The 17,102-nt window shown below is 34.3% G+C and overlaps 2 protein-coding genes across 4 annotated transcripts in view; both read right to left on the bottom strand.

The window, feature by feature from the left end:
* The window catches only part of LOC131950163 (protogenin B), a 31,507-nt gene extending 26,249 nt beyond the window's left edge, over nucleotides 1–5,258 (bottom strand). For both annotated transcript variants that reach the window (XM_059312213.1, XM_059312212.1), the window contains exons 1-2: nucleotides 5,131–5,258; nucleotides 2,965–3,366 (exon numbers count right to left, since the gene is read on the bottom strand). In XM_059312213.1, coding sequence (XP_059168196.1) covers nucleotides 2,965–3,366; nucleotides 5,131–5,197 — 469 coding nt within the window. In that variant the 5' untranslated portion in view covers nucleotides 5,198–5,258. The remainder of the gene's footprint in view (nucleotides 1–2,964; nucleotides 3,367–5,130) is intronic.
* A 4,662-nt stretch (nucleotides 5,259–9,920) lies between these two features.
* LOC131950164 (uncharacterized) lies at nucleotides 9,921–14,895 on the bottom strand. 2 transcript variants are annotated; one of them, XM_059312215.1, is made up of 8 exons: nucleotides 13,403–14,895; nucleotides 13,129–13,188; nucleotides 12,933–12,985; nucleotides 12,628–12,772; nucleotides 11,961–12,521; nucleotides 11,672–11,786; nucleotides 11,323–11,564; nucleotides 9,921–11,172 (listed from the first exon to the last, which is right to left on the bottom strand). In XM_059312215.1, exons 1-8 carry the CDS (start codon nucleotides 14,393–14,395, stop codon nucleotides 10,954–10,956), a joined length of 2,388 nt encoding a protein of 795 aa, XP_059168198.1. In that variant the 5' UTR covers nucleotides 14,396–14,895; the 3' UTR covers nucleotides 9,921–10,953. The 2 variants fall into 2 exon arrangements, with proteins under 2 accessions (XP_059168198.1, XP_059168197.1); XM_059312214.1 differs by having other exon boundaries at nucleotides 9,922–11,172; nucleotides 11,323–11,567; nucleotides 13,403–14,894.
* Between the last annotated feature and the right edge of the window lie 2,207 nt (nucleotides 14,896–17,102).

The following is a 17,102-nucleotide window of genomic DNA, read 5'->3' on the forward strand; positions in this document are numbered from 1 at the left end:
TAATTTGCTTAGAGTCACAACATCCATATAAAACCCAAAAGGAGTATTGATTTTTGCGCTGGGAGGAAGGGGTGGATTTTTTTTTAAACAACGTTATCCAACGTACTGCTCCAACCAATTTCTTTCACAGACACGGTCGACGGTGGATAGCATAAAGCAACTCTACGCTCAAACATGTCTTCTGTTGCTGCCTAATGCTGACCAGAGCGCTGTTTTAATACTACTTCAGCTATGTACTCGTACCATTGCCTTTAAAAATGAACAGTATCAACAGTGAAAGACATCGTGTATTGTTTGATAAAGTAAAACAAGGAAATTCAACCACTGCATGTAAAAAAATGAATAAATAAAATTTTGTAGTAGATGACTATTCTGTTATTGTGTTCTTATTTTGTTATGTTTTCTACAACTACACAGTTAAAAACGGACATTATCGACAATAGGTTAACACCGACAAATTATGTATTCTGAAAAAAATATTTTGTAAGGCATTGCGATATAAAAGTTCCATTTCCATCTTTTAAATTTGGAAAAATAAGAATCTGAAAACAAGCATTAACCATGTAAAATAAAGAGCATTCGTTAAAAGATCGTTTTTAAAATTTTGTAGATGACAAATTACACGAACAACTATATTGCTACATGGATATAACTGATGCCATACAGCTACAGAATCGACGTTGTATTGCTTGTACAAAACAAATTACAACAAAAAACAAATAAACAAAAATAAAAACTACTTCAACTTCAAAACTAACGCACTAAAACTAAATAACTCAGTACAATTACTGAACACAACTTCACCGTAATACAACTACACGACAACTGCTACAACTACATAATACTAAACTATAACTACAACAAAAACTGCAGCAACAAGATAATACTAAAATAAAATTACGTAGAAATGAGAAATACAAAAGTAATACTCCCTCAACAAAACATACAATACAATTACGAAGAAAAAATTACTTAGAAATACAAAATAACTAATCCCACAACAAAACAAACGACTAACTACAACTATAAAATACAACAAAACATCGTTCTACCACCTAAATCAATCGTAAATTCGTACAAGCTGATACAACTAAGAGTACGTTTTCAGACATTCTTCAGATGAGATATTTGCGTGTACTTCAAAGCTACAAATATAACTGTTTACAATTAAACAACACCTAATGGCAGCAGGGTAGAAATGTAATATATATATATTTAAATCCATCAAAATGTCACTGGCACCGCAACATACTCGCCGACGGTGATACACAGATCTACAAACATACATCTTGACTTACTTATCCAACCACTACAGACCATTCAAAAAAAAAAAATTAAAAAAAAAAAAAAAAAACGGAAGTGTTAAGTTGTTTAAGTTAGATGCGAATGTAGGTTACGGATCAAGTGCGAGTTGATAGTTAGCACCTGACTAACAGTCGTACACTACTTTTTTATCTGCAGAAAGTCCATAGTTAGCCACTGATATGAATACTATTCCCCCTGACCCTCTATCTTTTCCGTCATACTAGAGATTCGATAGAGAAGGGCTCTCAGAAAAGAATTAGAAATATGTGATATGGGGTGGGGGGGGGGGGGGGGGAGGGGGGATATTCGCGCCACACCTAGCGAACGGTACTAAAGACATCTAGCTGTAATATTGTTAGCCGACACACTTTTGTCTCGTAAACTGGGTATTGCGAGGAAGTGTGAATAAATTATAGCGCCGCTAAAAAAAAAGAAAATTCGCTTTTAAAAATTTACATTCATCATTCAACCAGGTTACCTAAAGAAATTTTTTCAACAAAATGTCGGCGGGTGACCTATTATCGATAGGGGTGAGAATTAAAACTTTGCTGCCGCCAAAGAATGAGTTTGATATGTTCATGTTAAAATAATAAATATAGAATTGTTTTCGACAAAAAGTCGGCGGGTGACCTATTATCGATAGGGGTGAAAATTAAAACGTCGAATTCACCAAAGAATGTGTTTGATATGATCATGTTAAATAATAAATAAAACAGCTCCTCCGCATGACAAGTAAATAAAATATTTGTTTAGTTCGTTTATGCAGGTTGTGCAAGAAGGACTACCAGGAGAGGTTGCAAGAGTGTGCCTATAGCCAATGTATTTCTACCTCCTGTTTTTTTTGTGATAGTTTCTAAACTATAAAGGATAGTCCACTCAACTAACATACCTTTTATAGTATAATTATCAAATATTTTTAAAACGTTTTTTTTTTCAATTAAGAACAGTAAAAGTTAATAAAACTAACAGACATTATATGCAAAAGAAAGTAGAAAACTAATTTTAGATGAATCTAAGAATTATCTACAAATGGCACCCTATTATTAAATTATCCAGAAACATGCAGAACAAATGGAAGATAGGTGTTGAAACAATGAACAATAAACACATTAAAAGTTATAAAATTGCAGTTGATGGCTAAATGTGATCAAATGTTGAGAATCGTAATTCTTGTCAAAAAGAATATTTGTTACCTGTCAAAATGTATTTTAAAAGAAGCCAGGACCAGATTATTAATTTAGTGAATTGTCTTTTTTCCTCTTTAAGGTTTTTAACCATCGTAAACTAAAATATGCGTAACGGCTATTCAAATTGAATTGTTTTTAATTAATGCAGCGAGTTTATATATAAATGTAAAAAACAAACATATGCCTGAGATATATTTTTAGCTAATCAGAAGCTTAATTGAATCATTTTAGACAATAATGTAGTTTTGAATGCGCTGCAAATTATGTAAACTATAGCAAAACAAAAGATCCATTTAATAAATTTTCTTCTCTCCAGAATTTGGTTTTACTAAAAATAAATGAAATAGTTAAAGAATTTTCAGAAAATTTACTTCACATTGTAGTCATAAAGTATTCCAGAAAGAAAGAACTAATAATATCAATCTGTAAATAAACTCTACCAAAACAGTAGCTATGAAATACCAAAACTTACCGGGTGTGACCACTTTAACCCTCCTTGCCAAGAGCACATCACCAGAAGAAGTGTTTACAAAACATTCATATACTCCATCATACTCAGACCTCCTGTTGGTGTTTCGACTTTTAGCTCGCTGCCTTGGTTTTAACTCCAGGGAACCATTGTTATGAAGCTTGAACTTCTTGGAGCCTTTCTGTGGCAGTTTCCGATTATTTCCTTTTCGGGGTTTTTTACGAGTTGAGGCAATCTCACTGCCATTGAGGTACCAATGGTAGCGAAGAGGTAGAAGCTTAGGATTATTCACAGACACAGAGCAGTTAATTAAAACTGGTTTTGTACTGTCAAGCACAGAAATAATGTGATCATCTGGAATAAGTGATAGCCCTGAATTGATCTTGGTGTCATATACTTCAGTTTCTGGTAAATGGAAAAGGGAAACAAAAAAAATAACATTTTTAGCAAGCATAACTTAATTACTATGCATTGCACCACAGTGCCTTTTAGTTGGAAACTTAACAGGAATTTAAAATTTTAACACTGCTAAAATAAAATAAGTATTCAAAAAATGGAAATGAATTTACAATACATTACAGTATAAATATAATGAGCCCTTTGTTAACATAGTATTGCAGGAATTAAAGATATATACTAAACAGTCAAATTACACAATACATTTTTAAATCTAGCTACACAAAGTCACATCATAGGATAATACTTGATAAATAAAATTAGTGTTTAAATAAATGTTATTAAAATACATTTTAATTTCTAGAAGGCTGGGATAGTGAATGCTTTAAATTAACAGGATTTCTCATTGTAAACCAATTATATTTACATCAGTAAATGATAATATTAAAACAACTTCATATAAACTTAATAGAAAAAATTATTTGTCATGATTCTAATAAACAAATCAGTAAGATGAGAAATTCAATTGAAAATATACTTATAATCACTATGAATAAATGACAATTTTTTTTAAATCATATCTTTTGTGATTCAAATCATCATAAACTATTGGATTAATTATTTTAAGTAAACTTGACGTAATGGCATGATACTGTTTATTGTGTGAATAGATTAACTCACTGTGGGGCAAACTCCTTTGATTTTTCAAATAACTTATTAAAGTTAAACTTAGGGCCTAATCAAACTAACACACTTAAAGTTATCATCTTTATAAAAAGAATAGGCCTATTACAAAATAATATATATCATGAATTAAGCCACGTCTAATTTTCCTTAATTCATCATTAATGAGACTATCTCTAAAAGCTACTTTAATTAAGATTAGAACTAGAGTTGAGTAGGTTATCAATAGCCCATGTCATTTTAACCTGCTTTAACTTAGCTACTGTTATTATTCACTATTTAGAACATTATAGTTAGGTTATATACGTTCTTAATTCTATTTTGACTATTAATTCATCACTAGATTTACGCCTAAATTTTATAGATTAACCAATTAATTTATTGTTGTTAGGTTAATACCCTGCACCCAGTGGTTATTGTAGAATGTGGTATCTAGATTTCTAGATTTTGAGTTGAAAATTCAATTGCACTTTATATTATTTTTTAGCTCAGTCCTACTAATTAAATTAACCTAGGCTAGTAAATTGGTATTTTTTAAAAATTAAATCTCTAAATCTAAATATGTATTCATTCAGTATTCAGTGTGTTGTTTACCAAAATTAAACTGTGCAAAAATATAGTGAATTATAGTGGCTTTATCGCCATCCATTCGTGACTAATAAATAGACTCTAATTATGATGAAATATCAACAACAACATCGAAGATCATTGCGACCAACTTCAATGCGATGCGTGCTATTGCGTGTATCATTTGTTTATTTATTAGACCAGTTGGTAACAGTACTACAGTACCGAATAACCAAAATACTGGCGCATAAATGGAACTATTTTTAGTGACAGTGTTGTTTGTTATGGGTTCATGGGGCTATGGCAAAAGCTTTATTCTTAAAAATACAAAGTATAAGCTGACTATAAATCATTTAGGGAATGTACAAAAAATATCTGTCCACTTGGCCTGATTTCAGAGGGTGCCCTGCTCGGGGCAGACGCCATGTTGTTTTTCTTCCATGAGCGAGGTCACACCGTGTTAGTGAATTTGAGTCAGGCATATGTTTATAAACACGTATAACATACAAAATTTCAACATACCCTTAGCACGGATACATGTTAATGTTATCGCAAACAGAAAGCCGAGGTATAAAAGTGCTGAAGCCATATATGAACACACATGAGGGCGATCGGGCACATAAAAAACTGTAAACAAAATATTCGGGCCAATGCTTTGGTCAGAGAATGAATACGAAATGCCGTTTTACTCAATTTATACACATGCGCGTATTTTTTGTAGTTCTTTTGTATTTACAAAATGAATATTTCCAAATGAACCAATGTTACTATAATTATATTTTTTATCAACATCCGACTTCCTTTGATTTATCAAACAGTGGTTTCATAAGATTATAAATATTTGGAGCTACTTTCAATAATTGATTATTCTTTTGGAACGGAAGTCCTTTGATGTTTCACTTATAGGGGGAGGTGGTTATCTCTGTGTATAGTTATAAGGTCAAAAGCTACACGGGGTCAACAGCGATGTTTTCATACAGTTCAGCTAGCATGATAACAGATTTGTCTGCTTCTTTTGTTCAATATGATATCTACCGGAGTGTGACCAATTTTTGTGTGCATTAGCATATAAACAGTTAATTGAAATCCATGGCATTTACTTCCGTAAAGTGAAACGGCAGAAAGAAATTGTAGAGTTTTGACACCTTTTTTTGTGGGGGAGGGGGGGGGGGAATCCACACAAGTAGAAGGCTAAGGCTCATGTTATTAAATAGGCTTTGCCCTAGAAAATAACTGGCGTTTCGTCTCCAGGTCTTTTTCATTAACAAGTTGTATATTTTTGATAGAACAGTAGATTCTACATCAGATTTGTATAATGGCGGGAAATAGGCCTACACTAAATAATTTTATTCTTGCTATTGATTTTGAAAAATTGCAAAATCGAAAATACAGCGTTTTATTATATTATGTAGGGCCATCATATAACTATATTTGTATTGTCTTTATGCATTCTTTATCAAATATTTTTTATTATAAGTTTGAAAAAAAATCTCCATATGCCTAAAAGAATTTAAATGAATTTAGAAGATCTCATGTAGTCTGATCAATGTTTGACACATACTTTAACCCCCCCCCTTTCTCCCTCCAACGAACTCCCCAATCACATCATTAGCAGCGTGTCCAAATTACTCATATAAAGTTGGCCCCAAAAAAGGGGCGGCTACACCTTTGTGAGGCTCAGCCGTTTTAAGTAATTCTTTTACATAATAAATGTTTTAATTGTTGGCATGCCGTGAAAACACTATAATTATGTCGAACTGCGCTATTGGTATCTTTATGTTTCGACTATCGTATCTTAGTTATCGGATAGATGGTCTAATCAAGTTAGATTTTGGGCTAGTAAGCGAATATCCATGAAACTGGAGACTGGATTATGGGTAAGGTATGGGTAGGACAAAACAAAGACCCCCTAGGCTAGTACGAATGTGCGAAATTGGAGACTGGATTATGGGTTAGACAGGACAAAACACGAATACGCGCATATGAGTATCAATGAAACTGGAGATTGGATTATGGTTAGCATCAAACAAATAGACGCCACGTACAATGATAAACTGCTGATATTACTTTAAAACGTAAAGTTTTATATTAGAGGCTTGTCTTATTGATTTTTGAGCGAGTACATGAATGAAAAAAAAACGGGTGTATTGAGTACAAAATAAAATAATACAAAAACAAACTAAATAGCAATGCTTTGAACAAATTCACATACAAATATATGGTCGTCAAGTCCAGATGTGACGTCACGTGGTGTCACAAAAGGCTCAATCCAGGATTTCTTTCAGATGTTTATATCCGAAGGGGGGGGGGGCAAATTAAAACTCATGGGGGTGGGCAGCTGGTGGTTAAAGAATATATTTTCTATACATTACAATTATTATATGTAAATTATTCATTTCGTCCATGACACCCCCTACCCCGCCAAAAAAAAAGAGATGCCCAAAAGAAAGTCTGACAATTGCAAAAGACGGGATAAGTAATGCTATTTTTTTAAATCAACTCTTTAGTGGGAACAAACAGATTTTTATTACATTTAACGGACATCGAAAGTAGACATAAAGTAGTTCTAAATAAGCGTATGCCGAATGTTGATGAGTGTGTTTTGATGTGAAATGTCATTACAATACACTTCAGGTCAACTGCTGTCAAAAGCACCGTGACACTTTCGAATCATCAGTGACAGGAGAGCTCTTGTTATTACAAGTATTTGTAAACCACGGTCGAGGTCATGAGCATTAATAACAATAGCGCGGAAAGGCGGAGAATGGAGCGCCTGAACAGTGGCGTAGGCAGGGGGGGGGGTTAGGGGGGGTCATAACCCCCCCCCCATAGACCCCTCGGTATATATAAAAAGTATGAGGGGGGGGGGGTGCAAATCGAAAGTTTGAGGGGGGGTGCAAATCGAAAGTTTGAGGGGGGGGTGCAAATCGAAAGTTTGAGGGGGGGGTGCAAATCGAAAGTTTGAGGGGGGGGTGCAAATCGAAAGTTTGTCCCCGGGTAAAAAATTGGAACCCCCCCCTTGAGACGATCCTGGCTACGCCACTGCGCCTGAAAACATTATTGCATTGCTCTATGAAATTGCACTGTTAAGGGCATTAAACTGGACGGTGCAATTAACTGAATTGTGTACTGCATTAAATAGGCGGGGGGGGGGCAGTGGCGTAGCGAGGTCGGGTGTCACCCGGTGCGGCACTTAATGTTGTCACCCCCAGAGGCGAAGCGACCCTTCCCGGGGACAAACTTTATAATTTTCGATTTGCACCCCCCTCAAACTTTCGATTTGCACCCCCCCCCCCTCAAGTTTTCGATTTGCACCCCCTCCCTCAAGTTTTTCTCTCTTTATTTTGCTATTTTTTGCCTTGGTGTCACCCCCCTAAATGATGTCACCCGGTGCGGTCCGCACCCCCGCCCCCCCCCCCCCCCCCTCGCTACGCCTCTGGGGGGGGGATACTAATTTTTAATCACTGTAACATCATATTTTAGATCGGAAGTATGGGGAAATATATTTTAAATTAGTTTTTTTTTTTACACGGCCGAGAGATGAAAACTCGAATCTTCATTTGAATGCATTAACTGAGTATAAAATAGCAATTTATTTCAAACACGATCGCTCCGCCCCCTCAGTCTCTTACACACACGACGTCACACGGGGGAAGAAGTCCCTAATTTTGTGACGATGTGTGATGAGCGGGAGAGGGTGTTCAAATAGTGTGACGTCACACTTTTGAATTTTAAAAAAAAAGGAGTGCTAGAAACTAATTTTTTAAACCGTTTTATAGCGTTTTAGAGAACTGCTTTAATAAATTGTAATAGAAATTGATTAAAATACTCTGTTAGCGGAGCACAGTCAATTGTTTAGAAACAAAAAATCGATGTTAAAAAAAATCATCTGAAGTTTTGAGGGGGGTTCGTAAGCTGAAGTGTGGCGTCATTTAAGGGGGGGGTGTGGCTTTTGTGACGATGTGTGACGGAGGGGAGGGGGAATAAAATTTAAAATCTGACGTCGTTTATAAAAAATACTATAAGCTGTATCAAGACCGACAACTCTGATTAACCAAAGTAAAAAAAAATTTCATATCGGAGTTGATTGAAGAAACTCAGGTGTTCGTTATTCGAAATTACCCGTATCCTAGTCGTTCGTAACTAGAGGGAACCACAGTGAACTATTTTAAAATGTTTCTACTTATGTGTAGATATACTACAGTCTCGTACATTTCTAGATATACCACTGTCTCCTGTAGGCGTAAATATACCAGAAGCAGCCGGAATGTCAGGGACCCAACTTTGAGGAATCGCCTAGAACCAAGTAGGATGGAGAGCGTGGCGGAGTCCCTTTTCATTACAAGGGGTCTACACGAATGATAATGATGTGTATAAACCACTGTCCCGTGTATGTGTAGATATACCACAGACTCCTATACGTGTAGATACCACTGCCAGTAAAACCCACTAACCTTCACAATTATGGGCTTCTCTGTAGGACACTATTGATATAAATTACAAACTAAGAGTCAGCCTAGATAGCTAGATCTAGATCCGGTCCTGTGAAAGTTTAAAAAGAACCCTGAAATGAGCCTAAGGATAATATTCACCCCTTTGAATTGTCCACCAATGCTCAGATCGAGCAACCATACGATCCTACGAGTCCAGTCATTGTCCTGTCTAAAATTGTCAGATAACAAATTGTTGCCTTTTATATCGAGGAATGAAATGAATGAACACAATATCTGATCAAAAATCGTGCCCCTCCCATTTCCCCTCAGCAAAGATCTTTGATCATCAATATCTGAAATCTCTAAAATCTAAACTTCAGCTAATGAAACTTTCGTAAGTACTGTAACGTTGCCCAATCTGATCCAGAAGTGGGCCTATTACAGACATGCTCAGTGGTTTCATTACTTTTAAAAATTAAACATTTACTGTAGGCCTAAAGTAGGCAAACAGATATGTATAAAAATTCCAAGCAAGTACCTGCAATTCTTAAGCTCGGTGAAAAAAAAACCATTAGGGTTGACTAACACTAGTTCAAACAGAAGTAATATGCAAGTCTACAGTTAGCTCTATTTAATAATAATAATGTTGCATGAAGGATTTGTGTTAAAGCAAATTACAGTTTTTGTCACTATCTTTTACAGTGTGTAGTCTTCATACATTACTTCCCTTTAGTTAAGAAATTTGAACAAGTAATTTAGTAAACCAACTATAAATTAGTAAATAAGAATTAGTTTGGATTTAATGAAATAAACTTAATTTTAAATATTAAACAACCATTCTCTTATTTTAAGTACTGTAATTTATTAAGTTTCCTCAATACAAAATATAGTATAATCGTAACAATGCAGAAGTTAGCAAACATTCTACAATAATGAATTTTTTTTTGTGTTCTAATTAAGTGATCTTTTAAATATTTGATATGTTTCAAAAATATACAAAATTGTGTGCAGTAAACCACGTTTGCAGTAAACTAACATGCCTGCATGAAGTATGCTTAATCAATGTATTCTCAGTCATTTGCAAGGTCTTATATCTGTTTGCATATGCTGCTGACAGATATAGGAAAACAATATGGATATAAAAGTGAACATAAGTTTTGTAACAAATAATTGAAAAACAAAACAAAAAAACATCTCAAAATATTTTAGGAGCCCAAATGCAAAAGGGCTTAAGTGCATTCTAAAAAACACCATTCTGTTTAAATAAAAATTAGCAAGTACTGGCATTGAAAATTGATAGTTCATTTTATATCACCTTCTCTTTTTACTCTTTTGTGGGTGATAAAATTCAATGCATAGCTGGAACTGGTTAGGTTGAATTTAAAAAGGGGGCCTTTTTGCGTTTAAGCTCCTCATTTGATGTATTTAAATTTTAAGCAAATAACTCCATCTGATGAACAGGGAGATAACTCTAATAGTATCCTTCAAAAGTCAACAATTTCATTTTCTCGTTGGTAATTGTGTTTAAATAAAGATTAATTATTAAAATACAAAACAAAATATTGACTTCATTTAAAATAAATATTTATTTTTTTATTGTTCTGAAATTGAAGAATAGTAAGATATGTAAAAAAAAAGACGATAAAAATTACTTTAAAAAAGTATTGCAAGTAAATTACATTTAAAAAGTGACAGTATTTTAATTTGAAACATAATTACATTATTTAGGACTGAGTATATTATTTCTGAAAAAAAAAACCTGTTTATTCTTGTATTATAAGAGAATAATTAAATTGTAAGTTATAATAATGGAGTACCAAAAAAAAAAGATTTTAAAAAAATGTTCAAATGTAAAAATTAATGTTTGAACAAACAATACAATAGCAAATTATAAAAAGTAACAATATTACTTCTAACTATGTCTGAGCTTTGTAGTTTTCTTCTTGGTAGCTCCCTTTTCTACTTTCTTTTTATGATTGGACAGGGTTTTATTCATATTCTTGTACTTTTGCTGGTCTTTTGTACTCATGGCTATTTTGTCCCTGCATCCAGTACCTCCCTCCCAATGTGCGGATCTGACTTTAGTCATGTGCTGTCCACATCCACTGCATGGCCGCATACCAGCAAAATTCTATTAACAATATTTCAGAGAATTTATTTTCAAAGCAAATCAGTTTTACTCAAAAAGCACTTTTTTAATTAATTAATTTTTAAAAATAAAAATGTATTTAAAAAATATTTACTGATAATGAAGAAGTTTTAAGCTGACATCAGTACAAACCTGCTCTTTACAACAGTGTCCACATATCATTCTTGTTGCGATCTCCATTTCATGATCTTCTTTCTTGTCATGACAGATGTCGCAAGGGTAGACTTTTCCACAGCAAGAAAATCTTAGCCAACGATAACTGTGCTTATAATGTTTGCAAGTTCCAAACTCAGGCAAAGGATAGCCCTCCCTAATTGCTGGATCTTTAGGTGGCTTTTTGGCTTTACTTGTTGTAACCTCAACTACTTTACTTCCTGCTGAAAAGAGAGCCATCACAAGTTAAGGGAAGCAAACAGAATTTCCAAAATCTATTCACAACTTAAAGTGTTATAAATAAATGAAAAAAAAAAATCAATGATACCTGTATCAATAACAGACTGGACGAGCTGAGTGAACTTAACAGATTCACTGGCCAGCTTAAACCTAGCATTACAGGCTTGACACCACCCATCAATCAGCTGACCTGTAACCAAACCCTGGAAAAAAAAGTTTAATTATTAATTTATTAGCTACATAAATAACTAAATAAATTTCATTATATTAGCATGGTTAAAAGACAAATTAGAATCAGATAATTTATTGTCTATAAAAGAATTTTTAAAATACTGATGGTAACCAGAGCATTTTTTTTTTCACAATAAAATACCTACATTTATGCGTGTCTGTTTACTGCATGCCAGACATGTAACAGCAGCACGGCTGTCTTGGAAGATGAGGTCAAAAGCCTGACATCCGTCCACATCTAAATAACCAGCAATGGAGGAAAATTGATGCATCAGAGCTGCACGATAATTGACAAACTGTTTCTGGTTGCACTTGATGCACTGAAGGGACATCACTCTGCCATGAGGGACAATCAGCTCAGAATGGTTCTTGCATCTTTGACACTGAAGAACAAGTTTCAGTGTCTCAAGCAAAAGGGCTGAGGCATTCTCCCTTAGTTGTAAGTTTCGCAATGCCACCTCAGTACCCTTTTTATCTGGATCTAGATTTTGTGTGGGGTTTGTATTTTCATCATCTTCCTCTTCAGAGGTTTCATATTCACTAGACTCCTCTTGCTCGCTAGAAGTATCACCAGAAGCATCATCTCCATCTTCTTGGCTGTCTCCATTACCATCACTAGACTCACTGACAGCCTGAAATCTAGCCTTCAGTTTTTCAGCAGGTATAAACTCTAAGCCAGCAGCTCTTGCTACAAGTTCTCTCTTCAACTGGAAAAAAAGAAGTTTTAATAAAATATAGCAAGCATTGTATAGATGAAATATCATGGTATTGGAATCTAAATATTTATCCACATAACAAACTAAAATAAAATACCTGCTTAAGAGCATCTGTTGTAATGTCTTCAATGTGTCTATCCAACCATCGCAGAAATGGCCTGAACAAAAGTTCAACTTTATTGCTAGCTCTTAACTGCACTTTCCTTAAACTCAGAAATTCATTGATGCTGACATCCACATATCTATTAGATAAAGTAAACCAAAAAAAAAAGTCCAGTAAATGGTTTAGGCATTTTAAATTTCATTACTTCATTGGAATAGGAAGTTAAAATTATATTAAAATCCAACTTTACAAACAATGTAAAGCTAAGTATGACTCTGAAATACATTTGTTACACCTACCTCCTGACTGTTTCAGGTAAATCTTGCTCTGTAGGAAGCTCAACATGCATCATCTAGTAAACAAAAAAATTCAGTTTAAAGCAACAGTAGCGAAGTCAGTTATAAGCTACATAAAAAAATATGAACAGACAACTTACTCTTCAACATTCCATTCTCGCTCTCTAAGATATATAGATATATGCCCAAACATACATACCTCTTTGGGGTAATCAGCTGGTATTTTTATGAGCAGCTCATAATGCTTGACATCAAATGGCTGAAACAAGTATATTATTTTCAATATAGTGAGGTAAAAAATACAAACCTATCAACTACACTAATGTGCACTTTGAAGTGATATGTTATGGTAGAATAATACAAATATGAAAGGACTGCAATTATTTATATTTATGATACAACTGGTACAAACTAACAAAATGACCCATAACATGTGGTATACCAAAAAAAAAATTATGCATAATTTATCTTACCCAATCTGGATCAGTTGGAGTGAAGATGACTTTGGCAGAAAATATCTCCTCATCTGTAATTACTGTAATTTTATCTTTAGGAAATCTTTTTTTGATAGACTGAATCTCAGAATCTCTTAAGCCATCAATACTGTATCTCTCCAACTCCAGGAGGGTAAAGATTTGTTTACCAGGAGGTGGCTTGGACTGTTTACTCTTGTTCTGTGACCCTTCATTCTTTGTTTCCTCCTCTGGCTCATTGGAAGTGACAGGTTCATTATCTTTAACAGATGTGCCTCCTCCAGCAATCTCATCAGCATGTGAAGTCTTAGGATGCTCAAATCGGCACTTTCCCCCTCTCCAACATCGATTTGACTTAAAAAACCGACAGATCCTTTTATTTTCTTCAGCTTTTTTAGGAGGATACTTCAAGTCTTGGGCTTGATTTTGGGTTGGAAGTGTATCCTTTTCTTCATTTTCAACTTCTTCAGTCAGATTTTCTGTTTTTGATACAGTATTGGATTCCTCAGATTTTTTAAATCGAGGTGGAATTTCCTTTCTCTGTCTGGTTTTATCATATTTGTTTTCATCATGGTTACTTTGACCATCCTTTTTTGATATTGCATGGGAAAAATTGCAAAATCTTCCATATCGACAATAACCTTGACTTGAAAAAAAATAACAGATTTTTCTTGATGTAGGTCTCTTGTTCACTGATGAGCCTGCATTCTGACCACTATTTGATGGTGTCTGTTGTGTTTGACTGGTTTCACTAGAAACTTGCTCCTCGTTCAATAGCTTCTCATTTTCAGAACAATCACTTGTTAGATTGTGTACGCTGTCAGTAGCACTAGCAGCACCTGTGTGGTCGACGCGCTGTTTTAGTTCTTCATGATGAATTTCACTGTTTTTTAACGAAGGAGGGCGGTCTGCAGTTGAATGAGAAAACTTACAGTATTTACCAAATCTGCATGTCTGATTTGTGTTGAAAAACTTGCAAACAGGTAATGACATTAGATGAGAAGTACTGCTGTTATTCAGAAGACTTTGTTCTTCCAAGGTTGTTACTTGAGTAGTAATAGTACTAGAGCTTGTTTCCAAAATTTCTAAAGTTTTACACAAAGTATCCCTTTTTAGAAAATGAATGGGACAAAAGTGTATTAAAGTACTAGATCTAGAAACTAGATGTAGAATCTAGAAACTTAGCTAGATTTCTAGGTCTAAAATTAACCTGATTGAAGACTAGATCTGAAGTCCGGTCAAAGTTCAAGTAAAGTTAACTCAAGTGGCCAAGAAAACTGGTCACAAGATCTAGACTCTAGACTAGTAGTCTAACACTCCTTGGCTATATCGACCTACTGGTTAACGTATTTAAAACTACAGCAGTTGTTCTTTTTTTAATTTATATCTTTTTTTCAGATCTAAATTAACCAGTGAATAAGCTTCACGAGTACTCGTTTTATATAGATCTAGATCTAATTCTGTAAACAATGATTGCACAACTGAATGCAAGGGTCAACTAAAAAAAGCTTAATGCCAGATAAAAACTTTAAATTTAAGGTCTAATCCCTTAAGTAATAAGCGGAATGAAATTTATTCCAACTCGTCAAAAAAAATGCTATATAATAAGAGTTTTGAAAATTTCTGAAATATTCTAGATAGTTTACATGATTTGAATGTCGTGTATTACTCCATCTAGGTTTATGGACGTAGCCTATTTAGAAACATTTGTTTCATAATTTAGTTATGCATTTGTAGAAGGGCATGTATTATTAAATAATAAAGTTTTAAAAGAACAGTAAAAGCTAGGTAAATACTTCTAAAACTCTGCTTATTTCATTGCTTTAGGTATTTCACCAAGAAAGACCAGCGTTTTCCAAAAACACCCAGAAAAAAAAACCAATTATCAATTTGCCAATGTGACAGCTCTGTTCCTTTAGTGAGGTTGTCGTTGTTGGTGCAATACCGGATATTGAAGTTTATAACTTAAAATTAAAATTATATACCAAAGGGTCGTCCATAAATGACGTCACACTCGGAGGGGGGAGGGGGGGGGGGGGGAAGGTCCGTAATTTTGTGACAGTGTGTGATGAGGGGGAGGGGGGGGGGGGGGTTTCAGATGGTGCGACGTCACATTTTCGCCTTATAAAAAAAGCAATGCTAGAAAACGAATTTTAGACATTATTTTGCGTTTTAGAAAACTGTTTTAATAAATTGTACTAGGAATTGATTAAAATACTCTATTTTGACAGTTCAGACAAGATTTTGGATAAATATGGAAGTTTAAAAAAAAATTCAACTGCAATTTGAGGGGGGGGGGGGTTGTAGGCTGAGGTGTGACGTCATTTTAAGGGGGGGGGGGCTGGCTTTTTGTGACGATTTGTGACGGAGGGGAGGGGGGGAGGTAAAAATCGTCAAAAAAGCGTGACGTCATTTATTGATGACCCCCAAGGCCTATGCCTATTGTATTTAATAAATATTTATTTCCGTAGGGTAGTAGTGCGTGATAGATATGACTTCTTAAAACGCAGCCATATATTATTTATTAGCTAAATATTGTTAGGAAAAAGAAAGAAGAGTTACTTAATAGTTACCTAAGGCCTGTGGCGTAGCGAGGTCGGGTGTCACCCGGTGCGGCACTTAAAGGTGGCAACCACACAGAGGCGTAGCGACCCTTCCCGGCGCCCGGGAACTAACTTTCAATTTTCGATTTGCACCCCCCCCCCCCTCAAACTTTCGCTTTGCCTTGTCGGGATTTGTCAAATTTGCTATTAAAAGACTTTTTAACACTCTCCTAGGGTTCGAACTCGGGACTTTTGGGTTATGAATACATCACCCACCCCATTAATTGAGTGACGCCATTATGGGCGGTCCAGAATGACATGTTACCTCTATCAGGACTTCCATGTCCAGTATCAGGTAAGAAAGACCGTGAGAATGTAGCCTGTATAGAGGTGTTAAACTGGTCTCTACCCCATACAACACGAAGTTTTATCTTGAATAGGTTCAGCACCGAGTGACTCGAAGTTCAGATCGAATTCAAAGACGTCAAATTATGTTATACACGCGGTGTAAGACTGTGTTATGGGAGGTTATACTACCCCCCCCCCATATACATGGAGCCCAAAATACAAACTCTCTTATGTTAAGTTACAGGTATTAACGACGGTGCTTAAGTGTCGCCTTACAACAACAAGTTCAGGTTCTTAAAATTCTTGTGGTGATATATATATATATATATATATATATATATATATATATATATATATATATATATATATATATATATATATATATATACATACATATATATATATACATACATATATATATATATACATGCATACATATATATATATACATATATATATATATATACATATATATATACATACATATATATATATACATATATATATATATATATATATATATATATATATATATATATATATATATATATATATATATGAGTGTGTTTGTGTGTGTGAGTGTGTGTGTATGTGTATAAAATATAAATAGTTAGGCCCCTATATATTGGCGCGACAAATGTTTATACAAATATTTTAGATAAAATTGTCTCCTTCTGTCACATCTATAACAAATCATCAAAGGGGATTAACCAGAAAAAATGTTTCATTTAAATAGGTAATAGCTTATCATTGATAAGAAGATATCATTAAAAAAACAACTGTAATACCAGTTAGGATAAAAGAAATAT

Source organism: Physella acuta, unplaced genomic scaffold (assembly GCF_028476545.2).
Source record: "Physella acuta isolate Inbredline_101_S28 unplaced genomic scaffold, ASM2847654v3 ptg000741l, whole genome shotgun sequence".
In the NCBI taxonomy this organism is placed as follows: domain Eukaryota; kingdom Metazoa; phylum Mollusca; class Gastropoda; family Physidae; genus Physella; species Physella acuta.

What these genes read in the sequence shown, in the direction of transcription:
- LOC131950164 (XM_059312214.1), bottom strand. Translation starts at nt 14,395, where the DNA reads ATGTCATTACCTGTTTGCAAGTTTTTCAACACAAATCAGACATGCAGA. An exon ending in TTACCTGAAACAGTCAGGAG is followed by an intron (nt 12,773 to 12,932) that starts GTAGGTGTAACA and finishes TTTATCTAATAG; the next exon opens with ATATGTGGATGTCAGCATCA. An exon ending in CCAGTCTGTTATTGATACAG is followed by an intron (nt 11,568 to 11,671) that starts GTATCATTGATT and finishes CTCTCTTTTCAG; the next exon opens with CAGGAAGTAAAGTAGTTGAG.